Below are 23,863 nucleotides of genomic sequence, written 5' to 3' on the forward strand. Positions count from 1 at the left end.
AAGTGCTGGAGTAATGCAGCAGGTCAGGCAGCATCCCTGGAGAACATGGATAGGTGACATTGCGGGTCAGGACCCTTCTTTGGACTAATTGTGGAAGGGTGGGTGGGGGGAAGAAGAAAGTTGGAAGAGAGGAGGGGCAGTTCAAAACGTGGCAGGTTATAGGTGAATTCTTATTGCTCTCTATTTGTAAACCAGCACTCTGTGTCTTTTTTGTAAACCAGCATCAGCTGTTACTCGTTTCAACATCCAAATAATTTTAAAAAGGTGTCTAGACACCATCCCTTGACATTTTGCTCAAAATTACTGCATCTGCAGTTCATTGTGACTTAATGACATCACCGCTGAGTCCTCCATTATAGAGCATAAATTCACCACAACCGGCCACGTAATCAAAAACCGAGGAGTCGAAGGCTGACTATTCTCCTCTTCTCCTGATACCCAAAGGACCCATGTACAAGGCACCAGCCAGGAATGGAATGGAATGAGTGCTGTTGTTCGAATGAGCGCAGCTCTAGCAATATCATCAGTTCCACACCATCTATGACGAAGCAACATCCTCAAATGGTACCACATCAACTATCCTAAACATTCATCCCCACCACCACTGGTGCACATTGGCTGCATTGTGTACCATCTACAAAATTATTCACCTAAGTTGCTCTGTCCCAAACCCACGACTTCCAAGCCCAAGAGGGACAAGGCAGTAGGTTGTGTGGAACACCACCCATCTCCAAGTTGCCCATCCTCACTCCATCCTATTTGAAAATATAGCAGCCATCCATCATTGTTGCTCGCTTTAAATCCTTGAACTCTTCCTAACATTTAAATCCTTCAACTTCCCCTCTTCTCACACTCCCAAACACAGTGGTGCAGCGGTAGAGTTGCTGCCTTACAACGCCAGAGACCCGGGTGCGATCCTGACTATGGGTGTTGTCTGTATGGAGTTTTCTCACGGTGCTCTGGAGTTTCCTTTCACACTCCAAAGACATACAAGTTTGTAGGTTAATTGGCTTCAGTAAAATGGTAAATTGTCCTAGTGTGTAAGATAGTGCTGGTGTGTGTGTTGATCGCTGGGCTGGAGTGGACCCAGTTGGCTGAAAGTTCTGTTTCCGCACTGGTAGACAAAAGTGCTGGAGAAACTCAGCGGGTGCAGCAGCACTGTATGTCTAGAGTCTAAAGTAAATGTGTGTCGGAATGTCTTGATCGGCAACAGAAGGTGGCTCATCGCTACCATCTTAGGGCCAACCAGGGAAAAGCAGTCAATATTAACCTTGTCACTGACACCCACCCAGATCCTGAAAACTAAATTAAAGAAAATGATAGATTTTGATAAATTTTGATATACATTATGTTTCAATCATACTGAGTTACTTGACTGTTGAGTTTGGATTTCACTTTTGTAAAAATGTATGCTTGCACTTTCAGTTCATTTCAGCTTAGTTTATTGTCACATGTACCGAGGTACAGTGAAAAGCTTTTGTTGCGTGCTAACCAGTCAGCGGAAAGACAACACATGATTACAATCGAGCCATTTACAGTGTACAGATACATGATAAGGGAATAACATAAAGTCCAATCAAAGATAGCCCGAGGGTCACCAATGAGGTCACCAAAGATAATAGTTTAGGACTGCTCTCTCTTTGTGGTGGGGTGATTCAGTTGCCTGGTAACAGTGGGAAGGAACTGTCCTTGAATCTGGAGGTTTGCATTTTCACACTTCTATACCAATTGCCTGAGGGGAGTAGAGGGGGAGGCCAGGGTGTGACCTGTCCTTGATTTTACTGCTGACCTTGCCGAGGCAGCGTGAGGTATTCTTCTAAGGCCCCCCTCGGTCATGGCTGACCATGGGTGTCTCCAGGGTATTATTCCCTATATGGAGGACGCCTGTGTGTGACTTTGTTTAAAGTGGGGAGATTGGTGCACAGACAGCCACCCCACAGTCCTTGACAGATCTGGGTCAGGATCCAGTGGCATGGAGTCCAAGACGACTGGAGGCCCTTTTCTGCTGCAGCCTTCATCCGCCTACCCAGCCGTTGTGACGCTTCACTAGGGTCAGCCATCGTCCTCCGCCTGTTCCACCGTTGAGGTCTTGGTTGGATTGCTCTTTGTCAGAGACTTCTACCTCGACCTACCGCCGTGGGTGGCCCTACCGGGAGCATAGCTCCAGACGGCATCGGTCTCAGAATCTCAGGTCCACACGAGCGTCTCGCCCATGACGAGGTATAAATGGAGTCAATTGAATGATTTATTGGGCTATTACATTAATAATGTGTGCATACTTTTAGAAATCTGATTCAATAGACAATGTGCAGGAGTAGGCCATTCGGCCCTTTGAGCCAGCACCACCATTCAATGTGATCATGGCTGATTATCCACAATCAGTACCCCGTTCCTGCCTTCTCCCCATATCCACTGACTCCGCTATCTTTATGAGCCATAGCTAGCTCTCTCTTGAAAGTATCCAGACATCGTTTTGTAGTCACTTCTACTTAATGTTCAAAATTTGAAATGACCATGCAGATTTGAAAATTTTGTTTTCCTGTGGTTTAAAAAGAAAGGGAAAACATAACTGATGTAGAAAAACCTCTCACTTTACCCTCGGGGTTACATTTGATGTTGCTGCCGTTTCATATCTCTATTGGTTGGTATAAATCAGTTTGGATTTTTTAAGCTCCCAGCATGCCCCATCTAGTGGTCTGACTGTGAACTGAAGCCTACAAGATGAAGCAAGAGATTAAGCAAATGGGTATCCTTCCTTATATTCAGAGGTGTGATGGGGCTGATAGGAATTCTATTGTGTAGTTTAACTCCATGATTAAAAATAGATTTGTGTTTATTGCAAATTTCTGCAATGTTAGTAAGCAAGGTTATTCATTTTCCAGGAAAATGTATGAGGAAGTCAGATAATGGCAAGGATATTACTCCTACATTGATAAGATTTGTGAATAATGACCATTTGGTGAAGGATGGTAAACCATGTGTACTAGTATTTATCTTTCTGATCAGTCTGAGGAACGGCCTGGACCCGAAACATCACCTATTCCTTCTCTCCAGAGATGCTGCCTATCCCGCCGAGTTACTCCAGCATTTTGTGTCAACCCAGTATTTATCTTTCCTTGTAATAAGTGAATAAAGGAGTCAATTTCTGCTCATGATGAAAGCTGAATAATTTGTTCTGGTGGCTTTGGGTGATGTGGTGGATGTAATGGCTTCCTTATGACCCTGTTGTGACCAGCACAATGAATACACGTCCGACATCTTGTTGGAAAGGTTTAATCTGCAATTACTGAAACTTCTAGAAGGTCACGACCTCAGTCACGAGGCACAGGTACATTCGCCAGCTTCTGCTTTTGGCCTCAAGGGGCACTGGCATTTACATTACATATTACATTACATATACGTCACAGTGGAGATACTGTTCAGACTCCATGCCCTTTTTCTGAATTGGCATACCAAGGTCCCTCGTCCTGACAGACATCGTTTCCTGCACACTGAAGATCTTACATATGAACCCAACTTTTTTCTTTGCAATCCATCTCCCAACAGTTTTCTCTCTTTCATTATCTATCCTACTGTAAAATCATTTTGACTCTTCATCCAGAAATATTGCATGCATTTTTGGTACCCTGTTATGTGCAACTGCAACAATGTTAATAATTGATTATTTTAAGATTCTCTTACTGCTTCGTCGCATATGCAAGTTCATTTATTAAAATTTACATTAATTGCATACATACTATTTTGGTGCCAGTCAGTTTGCATGAACCTTTATGAATGTTATTAGATTTGTCAGAGACCTCCCCCTCGACCTTGTGGTACGATCTGCACATCTAAGTTTAGCATGTATGAGGTTGAGATGGGTTATCATGAGCGAAAATAAGTGGTTTATGCAGTTGATTGTCTGATAAACAAGTAATAACTTCAAGTCCTGAAATAGTTTGTTTTTCAAATTTATCCTTTTCAATTTTTAACAGGATTTAGCAAAAGTGCTTAGAACATGGGATGGTAAAAACGAAACATGAGTTTTACTGTTGTTCACCTCAATTACTCCACCATCTTGCTCTGGGAGTTGGGTAGTGACGCTCTCGCTATTTCCTTTCTTGGAAAATACCTGCAAAAAGTTTTTTAATAAAGGGATTAGTGATTTGTTTATGCCATTTGTACATGCAACATTTGGTCTAATTCAACTTAAATTGCTTCTGAATAATAGTCATTCTCTCCATCTTCATGACTGTAATGTGTGCCATCTACAGTATACTCTGTAGCAGTTTATATACCTACCAATGTTTTGACCTGTTCGTAGGTTAATATTGGTAAGCATTTTGAATCCCCAACCTCGGGTTCCTCTCCCAGTTATATACCATTTCGATTGAGAAATACATACTTTCGTATTGTCACTGAAACTTGCTACATAACTTCAGAAACTAGTAACTTCAGTCTGAAGAAGGGTCCCGACCTGAAAAGTCACCCATCCTTTTTCTCCAGAGATGCTGCCTGACCCGCTGAGTTGTTCCAGCACTTTGTGTCTGTCTTGGGCATAAACCAGCATCTGCAGTTACTTTCTACAAATTCTATACCTAATAGTATATTGACTATCTACGTTAGATTAGGATGGATGCACAAAGCCGGCTTTGTCAGTGATGACTCCATCCATGAAGAACCTGTCGCAAAGGATCGAGTCAAAGCATGTGTTAATATTTGTTTTGCGTTATTTTTGTTTCCCACTTCATTCAACCATACACATTTTGTGAGAACTTTTTCTTTTATTGTAGCTTGATTACGCAGATGATGCAACAGAGCGGCGCCGTGTCATGGAAGTGGAGAAACAAGATACTGAAGAACTCAGGCAAAAGTATAAGGTAATGACCGATGTTTTGAGGTGTGAATACTGTAGCTTGCCCATTAATCTTAGTTTAAAATGAATTGCCATTATGTGTACTGGCTACAATGAGGCATAAATCTTAATATATCAAGCAAACCTGGAATTTACAAAAGTCCCCTAATATTACAGCTGTAACTTGCCATGACTGGATCCTCTTATATGTCTATTTTGTGAATGTGTTTTTAATTTCAGTAACTGCAGGAAATGCTACATATTATAGTTTTTTTTATGATTAGACTTTTACCAAATTAGCAGGAGTTGGCTAATGTCAAAATGCTATTGTATTGGGTTTATACACAAAATATTTTTAAGCCTGCTTATAAATTTAGAACTAATATATTTTATATTTTGACGGCTGGACAGACCCTTTAAGGAGGTGGGGATCCCTAAAGTTGAACAGTATTAAAATACATTTCTTTCAGGATTAATTGTTAGAGGTTTTATAGTCCATATGCACAGTTATTGGATCATGGGCTTCGTTAGTTATACTAAGATTTATACCTTGTTCTTGATTGTCTTTTGAACAGTTGCTGTGAGGTATAGAAATCCAGTATTTCAAGGTTTCAAGGTCAGTTTATTGTCACATGTACCAACTAAGGTACAGTGAAACTCGATTATCATACAGACATACTTAAAAAAAAGCAACAAGACAACCAACTACATAAGTTAACATAAACATCCACCACAGCGGATTCCCCACATTCCTCACTGTGATGGAAAGCAATAAAGTCTAATCTTCTTCCCTCTTTATTCTCAATCAATTTCGTCGGGACGATTGAAGCTCCCGCAGCTGGCGATCGAACCATCCGGTCGGGACGATCGAAGCTCCAGCGTTGGGGCGATTGAAGCTCCTGCGGCCTGGAGCTCCAGCAGTCGGTCCCTAACCAGGGACCGTGAGCTCTGCGATGTTAAAGTCTGCAGGCTCCCGCGGTTGGAGTACCGAGGTCGATCCCTGGCAAAGGGATCGCCAGCTCCGCAATGGGAAGTCCGCAGGCTCCCGCGGTTGGAGCTCCCGAAGTCGGTCCCCGACAAAAGCCGCCAGTTCGTCGATGTTAGGCCGCAGTATGGATGGAGATACGATACGGAAACAAAATGCATCTCCGTCGAGGTAAGATTAAAATAAAGTTTCCCCCCACGCCCCCACATAAAATAAGCTAAAGAACACTAAAACATACATTTAACACATACTAAAAACAACAATGAAGGAAAAGGACAAAACAGACTGTTGGCGAGGCAGCCGTTGCTGGCGCCACCCGGTGGTATACAAGCCTTTATCTCAATGCTAGCAGAACAATGGTAATGATCTATGTAAAGGATTGGTGTGTAACTGGAATGGGTGCTTGGAGGGTGCTAGTCCTTTGTACCTACTTCCATTGTCCTAATGATTCCAAATTGTGGCTTTGGAAAGTATTTGTATTTCACCCCTGAACAGTCTTCCCAGGTTTTCTGATCACATCAGGAATTGGGTTTGGTTCCATGTGTTTGGTTTATTGGAGGGAAGAGTAAACCCGTTTGTGATTGTTGAATTGATCATACTTGAATTGATCATACTCGTAAGCAACATTAGAAACCGCAGAAAGAAAATCAAAGAATCAGTAACGGTGCATTTATGAAATTGGCTGAGTATTGGTGAATAGTTGTATTAGCTTAGTGGCAAATTTATTGTCCTGCCATAGAGTGATAGAGTGATACAGTGTGGAAACAGGCCCAACTTGCCCACAGCGGCCAACGTGTCCCAGCTACACTCGTCCCACCTGCCTGTGCTTGGTCACATATCCCTCCAAACTTGTCCTATGCTTGCACCTGCCTAACTGTTTCTTAAAGTTTGGCATAGTCCCAGCCTCAACTACCTCCTCTGGCAGCTTGTTCCATACGCCCTCCACCCTTTGTGTGAAATAGTTACCCCTCAGATTCCTATTAAATCTTTTCCCCTTCACCTTGCTCCAAGTTATCAGAGCCGCTGCTCATATTACAGTATAATAATGACTCAATCTTGAAATAGTGTGAAAAGACATATCATTAAAAGAGTGCAGGACCTACCAAAGGGTTATGATCTCCAGATCACTTCTGGTGCTATCAGCATGAGTATAGGAATAGGACTCCCACGGTAAGGCGCTGCAGGTAATGGGACTGCACCAATGCAGAATGCACAAGCACTAACCAAGCATTTGAGAATGGCAATAAAATTAGCTGTCATGGAAATTGTGTGAAAAATAAGTAAATACAATTTGAATCAATTTACGTTTCTTCATGCTTGCACAGAATATGCTGTTTTGCATAATGGAAAATCACGATATACTAGGAATACAACCGCCCCCGTTAACGTTAGATAGATTCGACGGGGGGGGGGGCAGGAGGGTGGGGAACACAGCCTGTGGCATCAAACACACACACTAACCATGACCCCCCCCCCCCCCCCCACACACACACACACACACACACACACACACACACACACACACACACACACACACACACACACACACACACACACACACACACACACACACACACACACACTAACCCCCCCCCCTTCTTGATTTTATATTATAATTAATACTAACTCATCTTAATTAAGAGAGAGACAGAAGTAACTGCAGATGCTGGTTTACCAAAAATGACAAGGTGTTGCAACTCAGTGGGTCAGACGGCATCTCTGGAAGAAGTGGATCAATGATATTTTGGATCAAGACCCATCTTCAGATTTATTTAGGTAGTTGGATTTAAATCCCACAGATGCCTTAGAGGGATTTGAACACCTCTCTCTGGTTTCCTGCACTATTAAGCACATGGTTTACTGATCAGGAACATTGGCCAGTGGACTAAATCTGAGAATTCCAATTTGGAAAATATCCAATGTTGAAATGTTGTAGTAAATTAGTGGCTTTGGCACAAAGTGATGATGGGGCACTTGGAATCCTCAGCGTCAAAGGTGCTGCAAGGTTTGTGGTATAAGAGATCAGTCTCCCATCTGCTTGCTTCCATTTACATTCTGGAAACTGGTCTATGGTTCTCTTCAAACTTATTTTCCATTGTTTGTTTTATAATCATGACACAAATCCAAATTGATGTCTGCAGACTGTTCATCTAAATATAGTAAACCTGGGAGCTTTGTCTAATAGCAGTCAGGTTCTGGGACCTTTACAAATGTATTGTTGATGTCAAATGTATTATAATGGATCAGGTCAATGAATTAAGTCCCTTTCCCATTCCAAAACACACCTTTTTGTCCCTGGCCTGCTCCACTGTCAGTGTGAGGCCAAACGTAAATTGGAGGAACAGCACCTTTTATTTCTCTTGGACAACTTACAACCCAGGATTTGAACGTTGATTTCTTTAATTTCGCTTTCATTTGCTCCTTTTCTCCCCAGCCTCGCCCTATCCACTTAGAGAGGGAGGGGGTAGAGAGAATGGGTGAGGGGGGTAGAGTGAGAAGGTAGAGGGAGGGGGAGGGGGATAGAGAGGGATGGGGGTAGAGAGGGCAAGGGTGAGGGGGATAGAGAGGAGTCGGAGCTTCGATCATCCCGGCAAGAGGGCTTGCACATCGGGCCGTCCGTAGCGGCGACTGCGGAGGGACAAGGCCCCAAACACTGGTGATCAAAAGGAGGAAGTCTGACTGAACTTTATTGCCTTCCATCACAGTGATCACTGTGGTGGATGTTTATGTTAAACTCCATCCTTAATTTTAATTGTGTTGTGTTATTTTAATTGTATGGCTGCATGGTAACTCAAATATCATTGTACCTTAATTGGTGCATGTGACAATAAATGTGAATCTGAATTTGAGGGTAGAGCGAGGGGGAGAGGGAGGGGGGGGGGGTTGAGAGGGAGGGGGGGGGGGGGGGGGTTGAGAGGGAGGGCGGGGTAGGGGGGGGGGGGGGGTAGGGAGAGAGAGAGAGGGGGGGGGGAGTAGAGAGGGAGAGGGGTGTAGAGAGGGAAGGTGGGGGTAGAGAGGGAGGGGGGATAGAAGAGAGGGAGGGTGGGTGGGAAAATCTGCAATGTTCAGTTACTGTTGAGGCTTGGCTAATGTTTACAAATACACAGGACTAGATGTTAAAAGTCCAAAGTGCCAAAGATCGATTTACTCCCGATGGTGATGGGAGCCTTCTGCACTCACCTATGCTCCTCCGATAGAATGAACAAAATGCCAGAGGATAATTAATGAAATTGTATCCTACTGTATTTGGAGACCTTGGGAAGGGCAAAAGAGTAAAATAACAATGATACCTGGCATGTGACCAGTATTTGTACGTTTCTACTGCTGTAGGTGTGACCTATGCTTTTGTTTTGAACTTGAAAGCTTTGAGCATCACTTTTGTCAGCTACATGCATGTATGTTATGGAACTTGGAAAATGCCCTGAGATAGACACAAATAGCTGGAGTGACTCAGTGGAACAGACAGCATCTGGAGAGAAGGAATGGATGACGTTTCGTGTCAAGACCCTTCTTCAGACCCTGAGATATAAAGAACAGAGCAGTACAGCATTGGAGGACACATTACGTCACTTTGAAGTTCATGCATGATAGCAATCTGGATCTTGTGTAAACCAAGTCTGGAATTTAAGAATAACTGAAATGATTTGCCTTAAAATGGGTTAGGATTTCCATGAGGAAATATATAAATTGAACCGCTTGGATAGTGATTTTTTATATAAGCTAGGTACTTTGCAGGGGAAAAGCTTAGGGTTTTCATAGCGAAATAAAGTGCAAACAGACACATACATACAGGCAAAGATGAATCAAAACATGGAGGTCTGAACCTGAACTTGTCTAGCTTAGGTTTTTTGCTGAGGCAATTATAGCACTGGAGGAAATTGTATTTGGTATTATTGTGTTGTAAAATGGATAACTGAAAAGGGGCCTCTTCTTAGTCCAGAGGGCAGTTGTTCTTTTCTTTGTGGACATTCTTGAGCTGTGAGGTTTGTGCTGAGTTTGAGATAATAGGCCCCTTAGTTAGCCTTGACTATGTTGAATTAGGATGTATGTGAAGGGGAGTAGTTGGAGAAGAAGATCATTTGTAATATTTGTAAAAGGCCTCGTAGAGAGATTGGAAATACAGCTCCCAGAGATAACAGGAGAAGGGGAGGCCGTAAGTTAAGCTGTATGAAGTATGTAAGTTAAGTGAATGAAGCTGTATCCTGGAACCAAACACTAATTAAGTAAATTGACAGATTTACGACCCATGTATCCTTGGATGGGAGATGTGCGTTTTGAACTTAGAAACTGTAATTCAGCAAACTTATATAATTAATGGTTTAAAGACATAGGTAAAAGTATTTCAAACTGTGAAATTGTAGTAAAACAAATTATGAAATGTATTGTCTTAGTAGAAAGGTACACTTTAGACATATAGAAATTGTTTAGATTTATAGAAATATCTTTCTTCTTGGTATGGGGAGTGTGTATGACTTGTGTGATCATTGTATGTATCTTATATTTTGAGGAGTGGTCTTTGATAAGAGCCTACTGAGGTTTTGCTATGTTGAAATAAAATAAGCAAAGTTATATAGTTATACCACGGGCAAACAAAGGTTGTAAAGAGGCCAGGGAAGGAGGATCATGTGACTGATGTTGTAAATCACCAGAAGGACTCAGATGATTGGTTACTAGCTTGTCATACCCTCTGTATCTGAAATGTCTAATACCTATATAAATGCCATGAGTTTGTATCAAAGTTACTCTCTGGACCTGCCCCAGAGCATCAGCTCTGTGTTGGAAGGTTCAAGAGACTAGTCTCAGCTGAATAAAGAATTGATTTTAACAGCAACAAGTGTTTGAGTCAAGTTGACTTTAGATTGACAGAAGAACCCAGTTTAACATCCACAGGCTAAGTAACTTCAATTTAAACTAATATGATGTGTTTGGAACATCAAACATTTGCTTCCAATTGGAATTACAAATTGCATTTATTGATAGATGTTCAGGGAGATGTCGAGGATAACAAACATGAAGACCACTAGGGGTCAGTGATTTGATTACGATGTTATGGTCTGGGTAGAAAGTAAAGCCTATATTAAACCTTGTCTACAACAATCCAAAATGTGTTGTGGTATTTTGAAAAAAAGATAGAATAGATAGGAAATGTGGTGTGAAAAAAACAAAGATAGTGACACCACCAACATTCTTGATAGCGGGTTTAAAATAAAAAATGGCCCAATGGGAGTAAGCTATCGCTGTACATAGCCTAATCTACTCAATATTGTGGCTGAGATTTATAAAGTACATTTTGTCTATAAACTACACTCAATAGATCACTAATTTAACAAAACTACCACTCTCAAAATACACAGTTTGATTACAATAAAGCTAATTGCTTCACCAGGATGTCAGAACTGTTTTAGTTATTGGGCTGTTTTAATTATTGGGATGTCTAAACTGCTTAAGACAGATATCATTAATGAAGGGACATACTGACTTATTAATTCTGTTCATTACATATTGTAGCTGGATGAATGCATAGTTAAATTGAAATCTGTTTTCTGTTTTGTCTCATCAATTCATCCTTTCAATTGTACACGTCGGAAGTTTAACTATCATGAATCACCATTTCACAGAACATCAGATGTATATCAATGTACTGTTTTTGCCAGATATTGCAAAACACTTTCTGCTAGTTTGCCAAATATTTTATATTGCTGTACAGGTGCACAACCTTTTATCCGAAAGCCTTGGGACCAGACACTTTTCGTAATTCGGAATTTGTTGGCCTTCGGAATGGAAATTTTTTAGCGTAGATTTTAATGGCTGGCTCAGTGGTAGAGTGCTCGGCTCATATCCGCAAGGTCGCGAGTTTGCGCCTTGATCCCGGCAGTTCCTCGGTCGCGAGTTTGAGTCTTCAATGGAGTTTTTTCTTGCAGAATAAATGTCTGTATGAAATGCAGTGTGTTGAATGAATTCCTGAATTTGTAAATGTGACCGCAGCATTGAATCACCTCTCGCAGTCGTGTCAACCTAGCGGGGCTACATGCCCTTAGGCGGCCTAAGGCGACATTTTCACACTCATATCCGTGTGCAGCAGAGGCGACGTGCGTTTGGCGCCAAACGTGAGCTTTGGCGTGCCATGTTTAGCGCCAAACGTGAGCTTTGGTGTGCAGACGACATCGTGGAAAAAATGTCCGGTTTCTTCCAGGTAGGCGATATACCCACCCGGGCAATATACCCTCCACTTCTCTTTTATGAAGGGGATTTAGTTCCCCTTTCTTCCAGGACCGACCGGAGGTTCCACTGTCACTTCTGCGGGCCACCCTCGGTGAACGCTCACTCAACTTTGTCTCGGAATCCCTACTCTCCTGCGCAATGTACCCTCACCTTCTCTTTTATGAATGGGGATTTAGTTTCCCTTTCTTCGAGGACCGACCGGAGGTTCCGCTGTCACCTCTGCAGGCCGCCCTCGGTGAACGTCCTGTCTCCCTGTCCCTGGGATAGCAGGGGGCAATCAAACAGCACAATACCCCCATCCCCCTCCAACTCCAGAGGAATCCGCTCCCCGATGGGCCGCTACGGCGATAAGTGGCAGTTCGCCCACAGCCCGAGCTGCGCGACCCCAAGAACAAGACGTACCTTGCACACCATCAGCTTCTGCCCATACGGGGAGCATGTTCCTCTGGAGTTGGAGCGGGGCTGGGCTGGAGTTGCTGATCTGGGATCTCCGTGCTTGCAGTGGGCCTGGGGGTCGGTGTCCCGATGAGGGGGCACAGCTCGGGCTGTGGGCGAACTGCCACTTGTCGCCGTAGCGGCCCATCGGAGAGTGGCTTCTGGTGGTCCTGATGTCTCCGGCCAGTTTGCAGTTTTCCTCTGGAGTTGGAACGGGGCTGGGCTGCTGCTGGCTGTGGGTCTCTGGGATCTCCGTGCTTGCAGTGGGCCTGGGGGTCGGTGTCCCATTGGTCCTGACGTCTCCGGTGACTGGCATTGTATGCTGGCATCGCCGACGTGAAGACAGTGCAAAGCCCCCGCGCCGGTGCAATGGGCAGGGAGCTGGAGAGGGGAGGGGAGGGAAGGGGTCACACACATGGCCGGGAAGCAGAGGGGTGTAGGTGGGGTGAAACTGAAGGGAGCGACAATCTGCTGCTCCCTGCCCGCTGAGTTAAAAAGTTCCCACGCAAGACTCACGGTACACTGTGTATCGTGAGTCTACCGTGGGAACTTTTTAACTCAGCGGGCAGGCAGCAGCATATTGTCAATTATTAACCCTCCCGCGCAATATACCCTCACCTTCTCTTTTATGAATGGGGATTTAGTTCCCCTTTCTTCGAGGACCGACCGGAGGTTCCGCTGTCACCTCTGCGGGCCACCCCCGATGAATGTTTTCAAGGACCTTTCTTCAAGGACCGAAAAAATGTTGGAGGTTTTCGTTATTTGGATCTTCGGATAAAAGGTTGTGCACCTGTATCTTCAAATATCATTTGTATGTCAATTTTCATGTTTCGGGTGGTTACGATTGAGTAAATCTTGAATGTAGGCACCTTCAAGATTGAGATATAATGAAGATTTTGTAAAAATTGTACCTGGTTGAATTTTGACTGGACATTTAATGCAAGAAAAGTAACAGGGTATTTAATCGAGATAGCATCGCAACATTATGTTGCTGCTACAACGAAAAATTACATTCATCGAAATGTCATTAAATCCTTGAAGATTCTTTCTGAAATGTTAATTGAGGTTGGTAGTGAATAATTTGGTATTTTTATTCCAAGAGTGTAATATTAAGGAATATTATAATGCATTTTTGGAAGTCAAGTACGTGTGTATGTATATCTATATTGCTAAAAGTCTGATCTTGACCACTTCCTGTTGTTCTGTATATTGATTTTAGAAAAAAGGCTATCACTTACGGCTGTGATTTTGGCCATCTTACTCGGACTCCCCTTCTGCTGTGCAGGACAAGAGGATTTTTCCCATCGATAAAAAATAAAAGAGTTATTAGTGTTTAAAAAATGTTGAGATTCTCTCTCCTGAAGGCCACGCCCCTTCCTGAAGGACTATAAAACCCGGAAGTGTTGAGTGCCTCAGTCAGTCTCTGCAAGATGGGGGAGTGAGAGGATCACGTCTCTCAGTCTGAGCTGTAAATAACACTGAACACATGTCTACTAAACTGTGAGTGTGGTTTTACTGACCTTGAGTGTGGTATGAAAATGAAAATGTGGTTGGTTTGAAATAAAGCACAGCAAATGGTTGGTGGTGGTTGGTTTGAAATAAAGCACAGCAAATGGTGGTTGGTTTGAAATAAAGCACAGCATTAAAAGTCTGAACTTGACAACCTGTTTGCACTGTATATTGATGTTAGATAAAACGCTACCATTTTTAGCCATCTTTCTCAGTCCCCTTCCGCTCATCAGGTGCAGAGGATTCTTCCCATCTATGAAAAATAAAAGTGTTATTAGTGTTTAAAAAATGTTGAGAACCTCTCTCCTGCCAATCACGCCATGAAAGCCATGGCCCTTCCGGTGGGAGGGAGGTAGGGATTATAAAACCCAGAAGTGTGGGTGTGGCTCCATCCCTGCAAGATGGGGGAGGGAGACGCCACGACTCTGTCTGCGCTGTGAATCAACTGAACACGCTGAATGTCTACTGAATGGTTTATGTGGTGTTTTATGGTGGTTTCACCCTGCTTGAAATGTTATGAAACAGCATTTGAATGTGGTGGCCTTGCACCCTGCATGAAATGGTATGAAACTGCGTTTGAATTTGGTCGACTTGCACCCTGCTTGAAGTGGTTGGAAACTGCACTTGAATTTGGTGGCCTTGCACCCTGCTTGAAGTGGCATGAAACTGCACTTGAATTTGGTGGCCTTGCACCCTGCTTGAGGTGGCATGAAACTGCACTTGTATTTGGTGGCCTTGCACCCTGCTTGGTGGCATGAAACTGCACTTGAATTTGGTGGCCTTGCACCCTGCTTGAAATGGCATGAAACTGCACTTGAATTTGGTGGCCTTGCACCCTGCTTGGTGGCATGAAACTGCACTTGAATTTGGTGGCCTTGCACCCTGCTTGAAGTGGCATGAAACTGCACTTGAATTTGGTGGCCTTGCACCCTGCTTGAAATGGCATGAAACTGCACTTGAATTTGGTGGCCTTGCACCCTGCTTGAAGTGGCATGAAACTGCACTTGAATTTGGTGGCCTTGCACCCTGCTTGAAGTGGCATGAAACTGCACTTGAATTTGGTGGCCTTGCACCCTGCTTGGTGGCATGAAACTGCACTTGAATTTGGTGGCCTTGCACCCTGCTTGAAGTGGCATGAAACTACACTTGAGTTTGGTGGCCTTGCACCCTCCTAGAAGTGGCATGAAACTGCATTTGAGTTTGGTGGCCTTGCACTCTGCTTAAAGTGGTAGGAAACTGCACTTGAGTTTGGTGGCCTTGCACTCTGCTTGAAGTGGTAGGAAACTGCACGAGTTTGGTGGCCTTGCACACTACTTGAAGTGGTATGAAACTGCACTTGAGTTTGGTGGACTTGCACCCTGCTTGAAGTGGTATTTTATTTATTTATTTTTTTATTTAACCTTTATTTAACCAGGAGAAGTCTCATTGAGATTAAAAATCTCTTTTACAAGAGAGTCCTGGCCAAGACAGGCAGCAGCACAGTTCCACAGATACAGACAATAATTTAAAAACAACAGAGAACATATAAATAGAGTCACAGGCAGAACATCATCAAACAAAGCATGTACAGACAGAAGAGCCCGCTTCAACATCATTAAGAAGGGATTTAAATCTGTTTATAGAAACCAGCTCCTTAACTTTCAGTTCATTCTGCAGCTGGTTCCATGCGAAGGGAGCAGCATAACTAAATGCCCTTTTCCCCAGTTCAGTACGGACTTTAGGTACAGTTAGTAAGAACAAGTCCTCAGAGCGGAGCTGATAAGTTCCTGTGCTTTTTCGAATTACATACTTCTGCAGGTATGAAGGAAGAACACCGAGGATAGTCTTATAAATAAGGATATGCCAATGATGGAGTCTGCGGGTGGACAGGGCAAACCATCCAACTTGAGCATACAAAGAGCAGTGGTGCGTGAGGGTTTTAAAATTAGTACCAAATCTCAGTGCTCCGTGGTAGACCGTGTCCAAAGACTGTAGGTATTTTGAAGATGCATTCATATATAAAACATCACCATAGTCCAACACAGACATAAACGTTGCAGCAACAAGTCTTTTTGGCTTCAAAAGAAAAACAAGATTTGTTTCTAAAGTAAAAACCTAATTTTTTCTTTAGTTTTTTCACAAGTTGCTGGATATGAGGTTTAAAAGAGAGACAATCGTCAACTATAATTCCCAGATATTTATATTGAGACACAGATTCAATCACAGAGCCCTGCAAAGTGGTGATAGGAGGGAGGTCCGAGGGCTTTGATTTAGCTTTAGTGAACAGCATGAGCTTTGTCTTGTTAGCATTTAAAACAAGTTTCAAATCACACAGGTTACGTTGCACAGTGTTAAAAGCAGTTTGGAGCTGACAGAGAGCCTGATTTGGGGTAGACGCAGAGCAATATATCACTGTGTCGTCAGCATAAAAGTGAACATTTGCGTTCGGAGCTTTATGATCTAGACTATTAATATAAATAGTAAATAATAAAGGTCCTAAAACCGATCCCTGTGGCACACCCTTGGATACATTAAGAGAGCTAGAAGTAATACCTTCTGCTCGCACACACTGGGATCTGCCTGATAGATAGTTTTTAAACCAACAGACAGCTTGATCAGACAAACCGATTGCGCATAGTCTTTGTCACAATAAGGCATGATCCACAGTATCGAAAGCCTTTGATATGAAACTGCACGTGTTTGGTGGCCTTGCACCCTGCTTGAAGTGCTCTGAAACTGCATTTGAATTTGGTGGCCTTGCACCCTGCTTGAAGTGGTATGAAATGGCACTTGAATTTGTTGGGCTTGCACTCTGCTTGAAGTGGTATGAAACTGCACTTGAATTCGGTGACCTTGCACCCTGCTTGAATTCGGTGATTCGGTGGCCTTGCACCCTGCTTGAAGTGGTAGGAAACTGCACCTGAATTTGGTGCCTTGCATCCTGTTTGAAGTGGTATGAAACTGCACTTGAATTTTGTGGTCTTGCACCCTGCTTGAAATGATAGGTAACTGCATTTGAATTTGGTGGCCTTGCACCCTGCTTGAAAAGGAATTTCAAGGAATAGCCGTGAGTCAACTGCCAGCCCACCAGCCATGAGTGAGCTGCCAGCACATCAGGCTTGAGTGACTGAGCTGCCACCCCAAGAATCCATTCAGCCCACAAAACCCATCCCTTAGCGCTCCAGAAAGCCCAGAAAGCCCCCCCCCCCCCCCACTGGCCACCAATATTGGAATTGGTGGAGAGGTGGAATATTGCATTGGGGGACCAGCCCTCCCGTGTGATGCTGGGACCCAACGGGTCCCACTTAGTCTAGTAATATATACATCCACACCCATACACACAAGGAAGGCACTAAGCAGTGCTGATGAACATAGGAAGCTGGGGCTTCAAATTCAGATAACATGGTGACGCAGGTATATGGCATTTTTCTCTTCATAGGACGCAGCTGAGGATAAAATTTGGAACATTTTGTTGCAGCTTAACACTAGTTAGACTGCACTTGGTGTATTGTGAGTAGTTTTGAGTGCCATAGTATAGGAAGGATGTAGTTATGCTGGAGAGAGTGCAAAGGAGACTCACCAAGGAGTTGCTTAGATTGGAGGATTTCAGTAATGAGGAGTGATAGGCTGGGCTTGTTTTCGCTTGAGTGAAGGGAGCTAAGGGGTGACCTGAACCAGGTATATAAAGTTATAAGGTGGGTTAGTTCGTCAAAATCGTTTTCCTCAGGGCAGTGGTATCAATATCAAGAGGGCTCTGGTTTGAGGTGAGAGGAAGGAGTTTGAAATCGTATTTGAGGGGGAATTTTTTATTAATTCATAGAGTAATTGCTTTGGATATTGTCACATCATTAGAAGGGATTATTCAATAGTTTTCTTGGGAAGATTATTGAAAACACACACAATTATGCATTCAGTTGGACTCTGGGAAACTTCGATCTCAATCATGTCTTAAAATTGGTCTATTACTAAGGTGGATAGTGGAGAAAATTTTGAATTTTTGAAAGGTAAGATAATGGTAAAGCTTGTATGTATGGAATTTGTACGTTCTCCTCATGACCTGTGGGTTTTCTCCGGGATCTCCGGTTTCCTCCCAAACTCCAAAACGTATAGGTTTGTAGGCAAATTGGCTTGGTGTAATTGTAAATTGTCCCTAGTGTGTGTAGGAACGTGTTAGTGTGTGGGGAATCGCTAGTCGGCCAACTCGGCAGGTCGTCGGGCCTGTTTCCACGCAGTATCTCTAAACTAAACTTACCTTGTTTTGTTTACAATGGTATGGAAAGGAAATCGTATCGATGGTGTTGCGTAATGATAGGCTGGAAAAAGTCTAAAGCCATTAAAAGATAGCTAAAATAAATTAGACGTACAAAATAGATGGCAGAGTATGCCAGCAAGAAATGTAGCACGATGCACTGTGTTACGATAGAACTCTATTTATCCCAGGAGGGATATTGATCTGCCAACTGTCATAAAGCACAAAATACATGAAACATGAAATTAAAGTGATGAGTGGTAAGGATTGGGGATGTGCAAAGATTAGGGGGGGGGGGTGGTGTCAGTCTATCCCATGACAGAAGGGGGAGGAGTTGTACAGTTTGATAGCCACCGGGAAGAAGGATCTCCTGTGGCGTTCTGTACTGCATCTTGGTGGAACCAGTCTGTTGCTGAAGGTGCTCCTCAGGCTGAATAGTGTGTCATGGAGGGGGTGAGTTGTATTGTCCAAGATGCTCTACAATTTGAGGAGCATCCTCCACTCCAAGACCCCCTCCCATGAATCCAACTCTGCCCACAGGATGGAGCCAGCCTTCCTGATGAGTTTGTTAATCCTAAATGTGCTATCCAGATTGCCATGTCTGGGTACTCTTGTGGATAAATATGAAATAGGTTGGAAGCGCGGGTGCTTCTGGTGTCTCACCCAGCTACTGGATTCGCGATTGGGTTTAGAGGTGTCCTGCAATGTACTGAGCGGAGGGACCAGGCACACTTTGTATCTGGCTACCCAGCTTTACACCAACTATAGCTGCTACAGGCAGTCAGGTTTCATTTAAATACAGTCACTAATCTTCACTAAAATGTAGTGATGGTATATGTTACTTTTTCCTCTATTTTATTAATATTTTCCGAGTTTACATTTTTGACATGATTTTAAATGAGTGTTATCTGCAATTTTATTTTTAGTTGCTTTTCAACGATTGAAAACAAATAGTTGAAAGAGGATTTTTAACCGAATAGGAATGGACAGTTTGTGGGCAGGGTTATCGTTTCCGCTGTCTGCAGCCAAGTCACTGTGCATGGACCACACCACTTAAAGGAAGGACCATGACTAGAATCCCTGGAGGATATTAGTAGCCACACGAGTGCCACCCAGGTCAGCTAAGGTTTGTATGCAAGGTGCAGGCTGGGCCCAGTATGATCTAACCAATTAGGAAAAGTAAATGGCTGAGACCATGAGCAAACATTTATTTAACACTAAACGCATTTAATAACTGTAAAGGATTAAGGGGGAAATTAAAACCATCAGAGGAAAAAGTGCAAAACAAATTAATGGAATTAAAGACTGACAAGTTCTCTGCACCTGATACCTTGCATCTCGTTACAAAGTTGAGAGACCTAATAGATGTAATCTTAAAGCTTCTGAGATTCTGGAAATATCCCAGTGGATTAGCACATTGTTAATGTACCTTTTAAAGAAGAGAAAGCAAAAAATAATTAACATTTGTCATTTGGAGGATGTAGGAATACATTATTGGAAGTACCAACATGATACTTGGCAAATCATAATACAGTGAGGTAGAATCAATAAGATTTTATGAAAGTGAAATAATGGTTTACATATAGGAGTTCTTCATTTCTGGCAGGCTTGTTGTATTTCAGAGAGAAGGGGATTTTGAGGATCATGAATTGAATGTATTCTGTACCTATATGAGCTGAATGTATTTAAGACTGATTGGATTTGCGGATAATTTAATGTTGTAAAGAATAGACAGGAAAATGAAGTTGAGACTTAGACCACATTAGTCATGAAGTTATTGAGTGACCATAGTTATCTGACAAAGAAACAAACCCTTTTGCCCACTGTGCCAATTATCAAATATCCATCAAAACCATTGCCATTTTTCCTCATCAATTTTCCAGCATGAGCTAATTTTCAAGAACTCAGCTTTGAATTCCTTGCATCAAGCTCCTACCACCCACCCAAACAGTGAACTTTAATCTACCGATCAGCACAATGTGGCACATGAGAGGACCCAGAACCGAAACATCTCAGTGAAACCTACATAGTCGCACACAGAATGTACAAGGTCAGATAGAGCCCAGGTCGCCGCAGCTGTGAGGCAGCAGCTCTAACTGCTGCGCCACTGTGCCATCCAGTGGAGCAGAACAGAGCCCACGAAGTTGAGACAGATCTCCACCACAGATTCATTGGCGGGCTGGGAGACTCGTGTTTGAATCACAGACTTGCCTCTTGCTACGTTCATGTTCCTCCTGCAGCCTTCCCACACCTTTTCAGTCTTCACTGATTTTGCGTTTGAATTTCCTATGATTTCAATTGCTAATAAATCAACGATGTATACCTTAAGCATCCATAGTGAAAATGTCTAAATAGGACATTCATCAGTCAATGCATTCCTATATGTGAAAAGTCCAGTCATCTTAACATTGATCACTGGATGCACTGCAGAGTCATTGATTCAGTCATACGTAGCATAGAAACAGGCCCTTCGGCCCACTATCAATGCAGACTAAGATACCTCACATATGTATCTGTCCAAGTATCTTTTAAATGTCATTATAGTACCTGCCTCAACTACCTCTTCTGGTAGCTCTTTCCATATACCCACCACCCTGTGCGGGAAAAAGTTTCTCCTTGAGTTCATATTAAACCTTTCTCTTACCTTAAACCTATATTCTCTGGTTCCTGATTACTCGGGGTGGAAGACTGCGTTCAACCTTTCTATTCCCCTCATGATTTTATACACCTCTATAAGATCACCTGTCACCCTCCTGGGCTGCAAGGAATAAATTCATAACCTGCCCAAACTTTCCCCAGTAGCTCTGGTCCTCAAGTCTTGGCAACATTCTCGTAATTCTTCTCTGCACACTTTCCACTATGTGATTCAGTTTGCAATACAGGTGTTTATCATGTGCCTGTCCCTTAAGTAGAATTACTTCACTGCTTTTGTCCATGTTGCTGAAACTCTTTCAATTCCATTGTTTAAGTAATATTTTTGATTGGAATTTAATTACATTGCTTGCGTCAAATGGGAATGCAAAGTGTGCTGCTCTCAAAAGTTGCTGAAATTATTATTCTCCCATTACGTTTTGAAATCCAGGCTCAATATGAAGTATCGTATGAAACTATTTGATTGGAAATTATAGACCTGTTTGAAAGTTCTGCTGAAATTATTGTCTGTTACGAGTGTGTCCTTGTGCTCTGCGCTCTCCTGTTCTTTGTATAAAAAGATAGAGTTTGACATTAATAAAATAACGCTACTTTATTTAACAAAAGCCTACCTTGTGTAGATTTAAATTTACCAATAGGTGGTGCTATCCTCTACTCAAATGAATTCTTAGGTTTTTCAAAAATGATGTAATTTTCATGATTATTTTTGCAATGCCAACTGATAAGGTGCGAATACCACTCGGACTTAAGTAACTGATTAACGGGAATCAATCATATTAATAGGTGTAATTCTTTTTTCGTTAAAGGGAAATAAATTAATTGGGTGAAAGCCAATTGTTTTTGATAGTTTGTACCGACTATTACTGTTGGGGGAATAATGCGGTCATTACGGTATTATGGAACCTGACCTTTCTTTAAACAGGTTGATTCAAAGCTGAGTTCTTGAAAATTAGCTCATGCTGGAAAATAGCAAAACTTGACATTATATGGCTGCATGTGGATAAATTGTTATATAACTTAAAATAAAAGCTTTCAATCATTTGTAGTTAACCAAAACTATTAATCTAGAAATCTTAACTTCGTGAAAGATTAACTGCAGGGATTGGTTGTTTGCTATTCTCATTTTACAGCTTTGGATTTAAGAGACGGCTTGATTAATACGAGCCAGCTGAATCCGTAGATTTACTCTAATATTTATGAAAGGGAATAAAATTAATTGGGTGAAAGCCAAATACTTGTTTTATTATTGTTTATACTGACTGTTACAGGACACCCAGGTCCACATGAACAGTGCTGTCCTGGTCAGCCCTCTGATTCTGTCTGCTCTTGCCCACTGAAATCTCTTCATACCTCGACTCTATCCATTCTCGCGTTGTCCAGCCCCTTCCCACCTATATCTGGGACACCCGCCATGCCCTCTGTCATTTTGAAAGCTTCAAATCCCATGGCTTCCCTTGCCTCGTCTTCACTGTGAATGGCAGTATCCATTCAGCCCCATTCCCCCATCAAGAATGTCTTAAAGCTCAATGCTTCTCCCTGCCACAACGTTTCAACCAGTTCTCCAGCGCTAACTCTATCTACTTGGCAGAACTTGTTCTTACCCTGGATAACTTATTTAATTCCTCTCACTTTCTACAAATCGAAGATGTAGCCATGGGCACTCACATGGGCCCCAACTATGCTTGTCTTTTCATTGGCTACATGGAACAGTCCGTATTCTAACGATTTCCCCAACCCTTTCTCTGTTACATCAACTCGTGCATTGATGCTGCTCCCTGCCCTTGTTCAGAGCTTGTCAATCTTCTCACCTCCACTACTAACGTCCACCAATTCACTCGAACCATTACCGACACGGATATCGGCGAGACCAAGCGCAGACTGTTTAATTGTTCGATCGTTTCGCTGATCGCCTTCGCTCAGTCTCTCTTGGTCTACATGATCTCCCAGTTGCCAAACACTTTAACACCCCTTCCCATTCCCATACTGACCTTTCTATCCTGGGCCTCCACCATTGTCAGAATGAGGCCAAACGCAAATTGGAGGACAAGCACCTCATATTTCGCTTGGGCAACTTACAACCCAGCGGTATGAGTATTGATTTCTCTAACTTCAAGTAATTCATTCACACCTTTTATTCTGCTTGGCTAGGCTACAACCCAATAGTATGAAAATTTCTACGGTCCCACACAGGAGATTAGTAGGCAAAATTAGAGCACATGATGTTCAAGAAGGAACTGCAGATATTGGAAAATCGAAGGTAGACAAAAATGCTGGAGAAACACAGCGGGTGCGGCAGCATCTATGGAGCGAAGGAAATGGGCAATGCTTCGGCTGAAACCCTTCTTCAGACTGATGCAGGGTGGGGGAACGGAAAGAAAAAAGGAAGAGGAGGAGCCATAGGGCTCCCTTCTCAGAGGGCCAGAGGGCTCCCCTTCTCAGCTCTCCCTCAGCCCTCTGGCTCCTCCTCTTCCTTCTTCCCGTTCCCCCACCCTGCATCAGTTTGAAGAAGGGTTTTGGCCAGAAACTTTGCCTATTTCCTTCACTCCATAGACGCTGCCGCACCCGCTGTGTTTCTCCAGCATTTTTGTCTACCTTAGAGCACATGATATTGGGGGTAGAGCATTGACAGACAGAAAATTGGTTGGCAGACAGGAAACAAAGAGTAGGGATTAACGGGACCCTTTCGGAATAGCAGGCAGTGACAAGTGGGGTGCCGCAAGGCTCCGTGCTGGGACCGCAGCTATTTATGATATACATTAATGATTTAGATGAAGGAATTAAAAGTAACATTAGCAAATTTGCAGATGTCACAAAGCTAGGTGGCAGTGTGAACTGTGAAGAGGATGCTATGAGGATGCAGGGTGACTTGGACAGGATGGGTGGATAACATTGGGCAGTATAATGTGGATACATGTGAGGTTATCCATTTTGGTGGCAAGAACAGGAAGGTTACTCCCGCGGGACTGTCGTATGATGAAAGAATGGAGCGACTGGGCTT

The 23,863-nt window shown here is 43.0% G+C and overlaps 1 protein-coding gene across 1 annotated transcript in view; it reads left to right on the forward strand.

Moving 5' to 3' along the window:
* The window catches only part of LOC129710387 (G patch domain-containing protein 8-like), a 150,258-nt gene that overhangs the window by 69,936 nt on the left and 56,459 nt on the right, over positions 1-23,863 (forward strand). Inside the window, 1 exon segment of the mRNA XM_055657351.1 lies at positions 4,773-4,859. Within this exon segment, the coding sequence (XP_055513326.1) occupies positions 4,773-4,859 (87 nt within the window).

This window comes from Leucoraja erinacea, chromosome 27 (assembly GCF_028641065.1).
Source record: "Leucoraja erinacea ecotype New England chromosome 27, Leri_hhj_1, whole genome shotgun sequence".
NCBI classification, from domain to species: Eukaryota; Metazoa; Chordata; class Chondrichthyes; order Rajiformes; family Rajidae; genus Leucoraja; species Leucoraja erinaceus.